We start from the raw sequence: 3,895 nt of genomic DNA, 5'->3' as shown, positions 1-3,895 counted from the left end.
CGCAGAGCCAGGGGTTCCCGTCGAGGCGCAGGGTGCGCAGCGCGGGGAGAGCGGTTAGGGCGGCCACGTTGAGGCTGGGCAGGTTGTTGTCGTTGAGCTCCAGCACCTGCAGCGACTCCAGGGTCTCGAAGGCGGCCTCGTGCACACCAGCCAGGTTGTTGTTGGCCAGGCTTAGCTTGACCAGCCGCCCGGCCGAGCGGAAGGCGCCGGCGCCCAGCTGGGTCGGGTTGTTGTAGCTGAGGTCGAGGAAGGCGAGCTTGGCCGAGCCGCTGAACGTACCCTCCTCCAGCGAGCGCAGCGAGTTGTTCCTGAAGTCCAGGTAGACCAGGTCTCCGTAGAAGATGAAGAAGTCCTCGGGGATGTGCTGGATGCGGTTACCAGCCACCAGCAGTTTGCGCACGTCCAGGGGGAAGGGATCAGGCACGCTGGGCAGTCCGCGGTCGCGGCAGTCCACGGTGTGCGGGTCGGTGCAGGCGCAGCCCGCGGGGCACGCGTGTCCGGGCTGGAGCAGCAGCAGGAAGCTAAAGAGCCCCAGCGCCGCGGCGGCGGCGCCGGTGGGGGCGCGGGGGGCGGCGCGGGGGCGCATGGCCTGGGCCCGCGCGAACGGCGGCGACGCGGACGCGTCTCGGGTTGAGCCCTGGCGCGGGGCGGCTCGCGGGACCCCGGAGGCCGGGCGCCGGGAGGGCGTGCGCCCGGGAGAGCGGGGGCGATGGAGCGCAGCGCGGACCTACCCCGGGAGCCCGAGCGGCCGGGGCGGAGGTGGGGGAACTGGGGACCACGGAGGGAGGGGCGACGGACTCGCGAAGGATTTACCCGAACAGGAAATTAACCCGCTGGAAAATCCCGGAGGAGAGGCGGGAGCGGTAAGGGTAGCGGAGTGGCCGTCGCCAAACGCGGCCCCGCCCGGGCAGCTTCTTTCCGTCACCGGGCGATAAGACCTGTCGCGCAGACTTGGCGCGGGACACTCGACGACCAAGTTCAATTCCCACGAGCCCCCAACCCCAGTGGATTTCTGAGGGCGTGTCGGGGGCGTGCCCCCCCTGCCCCCCGCCCGCCAGGTGCCAAAGCTCGCTCCCCGCGCGCCACCCCTGCTGCAAACGGGAGCGCGACCTGTGTCCCTCTGGCTCTGCGCCCGGTGCAATTCTGGCAGGCTCTCGGGGGGAGAGGGGGGCGCCGTGCCCGGGTCTGCCGAGCCGGCATTGGGCGGGGCTCCAGCGGGCTCCAGGGAGCTTCAGGGTGGCTGACCTTCCTACCTCGTTTCCTCTGGCACTTAACCCCTCTCACGGAGGCTGGCGGGGTCAACCGAGGCGGGCGCTACCAGGGCTCCCGCTGTGGCCCGAAGGAAAGCCAGGACCAGTCAGCAGTTTCCACGCTGGCCCGAGTGTGTAGGGGACCTGGCAGCCACCGGGCGCGGATCCTCTGCTGGTCTAACCAAGGCCTAACCGAGAGGCCACCTGGCCTGGGCTCAGAGGCCCGGGTTTCCCGTTGTGTGGCCCGGGTACCTGTGCTTCCTCCTCTCTGGACCCCGTGCACCCCGTCTGTCAAATGGGAGACAGTAATATGTATGACTCCAGCTTGTGGGGAGGAAGACAGAGTCAAGAGAAAGAGTTTAAGGATGAGCTCTTCCCTGCTAATTTCTACCCTCTCCCCAGCAAAACCCCAGCTTTGGTCCCCAAGGTAGGTGGTCAGAGAGGACAGCAAGTAGTATGTGAGTTTAGCCCTCGTCACTTCACCCACCCCTCAAATCAAACTCCCTTCCCTCTCCAGCCCCATTTTAGAAACTTTTCTAAGGAAAAGTCCTCACAGAGCCACCAAGAGATGGTTCTGCTGTTGGCTATTTTGGTCCAAATGTCCTGTAATTGATAAGCTCCCACTGGACCAAAATAACCTAGCAACAGCTGTTGGGCAGCAGGCCCCCAATACCCTGCCCTGGGCCCTGGCCCCTGGCCCCAAGCAGATTGGTGGAGGCTTGAATTCTGAAGCCGCAAAGCTAAGCCCTCGGCCTTTTTCCAAAGGTATGTGAGGCCTGATGCTTTCCAATGGATCAAAACCCTGAGCCTCTGGGATTGAGCCAAGGGCTCAACAGAGAATGAGTGTTTGCAGGAACCCTGGGAGAGAAGGGGTACAGAGCCCTGGGGGAAGCTTTGAGGGACTTGGGGTCCTGTTTACACCCCCAGCCTCCACGCCAGACCTCCTGAGTTTCCTGTCTGTCCCCACTCTCTTGGGGTCTCTTGTCTTTGTCGTCCCCAGCTGCAAGAGCTCAGCCCCGACTCTGGTCTCTGGCGGTGTTAATGATGTGTTATTGCAGTGTCAAAGCAAAGGCCAGTGACAGAACAAACAGGTCCCCCCCATTGCAAAAATCCAGGACCACTCTGGAAGCATCTGCTACACCCTCCACTCCTCGAACCTCAAGCTCAGCTCTGATTCCTCACTCCAGCATAGAGGGGAACCTATTTCTTACTGGTTTGAGCCCCTAACATCACTGCTACAGGGCACCTGCATTTGACTGGGCTGCCATTTTGCATGTGCCTGTGTGTCTGAGTGTGTATCAACCTTCCCTGCCAGTTGATCTGGTTGGCTGGAGCCCTGGCCTGAGTGTCAAGCTCCTGGACTTGGTCCTGGCCCCACTACTGGCTATAGAACTTTCCACAGGCTGCTCGATCTCTCTGGGGAAATACTACCCAGCCTGGGATGCCTGAAGATCAACTCTGCAGAATTTCAAAAACTCTGGTGAGAATTGAGGCTTTATCTATGAGGAGGTCACCCAGAGCAAATGCCACAGTTCTTGGCAATGAAGTCAGTGATAGCCCTAGTTCTTTTGCACTGAGCAGAAACTGGTGACTTTGATTAATGGAAACAGGTGAATTTCTACCTAATAAATGCAGAGCCTTTAGCAAGGGCCTGCAAAACGGGGATGTGCAGTGGTAAGATAATAAAAGGGTCCTCGGTAAGGAGAATGCTGAGAAATGACAGTCTTGGCCTTGACTGCCTCCTCTTGAAACTAGAGAGAAAATACCTTCCCTCTCCCCTTTCACAGCTGATGTGAAGGCCACGTGGGGAAATATTGGTTTGGAACGTGAGCTGGAAAGTGTTTGGAGAGACAGTGCATATAAAAATGGCCATAAGTCTTGCTGTGGCAGGAACGCCTTGCTTCTTGCTTTGAGTGTCCCCCAAGGTGCCTTGAATTTAAATCAAAAGCCATTTTTCATGAATAAAAGCAGGAACAGACATGACTAGGGTTCGTGGGATGCAGGGAACCCCTCCCCATATTCCAGGACTCTCATTCCTTGGGAAAATGCAAGGTTTGCCACCTCTGATGCTCCCCCAGCAAGGAAAACATAGCTGTGACCTCAGCAAGGTCACACCGTGAGTCGGAGATAGCTGCTGGAAATAGAACACAGGCAACCGACTCCCCAGCTCCCTCCCCTTGAAGGGGGCCTCTTACAACCCCAGGAAAAAACACTGCAAGTGATGTGGACAGATCTTCAGGGACTCGATTTGTCAACTCCCTTTCTATATTTATGCCCAGAGTCAACACACTTTGTGATTCCTGATCAAGAGGTTCAAAACAGGGGGACAAATACCCAAGGTATCATGTTTTCAAAACCTGATGTCACACGTTCCCCAAGTCACCAAGCAGAAACCCTGGCTCCTCTTCTGAGCTCCCCAAGCTACGGAGCACTGCCTGTAAGTGGCCCCTGGTCTGACTCCCCCTGAAATTGGGCCTTGGAAGCTATGTAAGTGGGCTTTCCTGGTGGCTCAGGCAGTAAAGAATCTGCCTGCAATGCAGGAGACGTAGGTTCAGTCCCCGGGTTGGGAAGATACTGTGGAGAAGGGAATGGCAACCCACTCCAATATTCTTGCCTGGAGAATTCCATGGACAGAGGAGCCTGGC

The 3,895-nt window shown here is 58.5% G+C and overlaps 1 protein-coding gene across 1 annotated transcript in view; it reads right to left on the bottom strand.

Annotated features, from left to right (window-relative positions):
- Positions 1-586, bottom strand: part of LRRC38 (leucine rich repeat containing 38) — a 35,384-nt gene extending 34,798 nt beyond the window's left edge. Inside the window, exon 1 of the mRNA XM_010850243.1 lies at positions 4-586. Within this exon, the coding sequence (XP_010848545.1) occupies positions 4-586 (583 nt within the window). The remainder of the gene's footprint in view (positions 1-3) is intronic.
- Positions 587-3,895: the final 3,309 nt, after the last annotated feature.

This window comes from Bison bison, unplaced genomic scaffold (genome assembly GCF_000754665.1).
Source record: "Bison bison bison isolate TAMUID 2011002044 unplaced genomic scaffold, Bison_UMD1.0 scf7180017864289, whole genome shotgun sequence".
NCBI classification, from domain to species: Eukaryota; Metazoa; Chordata; class Mammalia; order Artiodactyla; family Bovidae; genus Bison; species Bison bison.
This window is presented reverse-complemented; position numbering and strand designations above follow the sequence as displayed.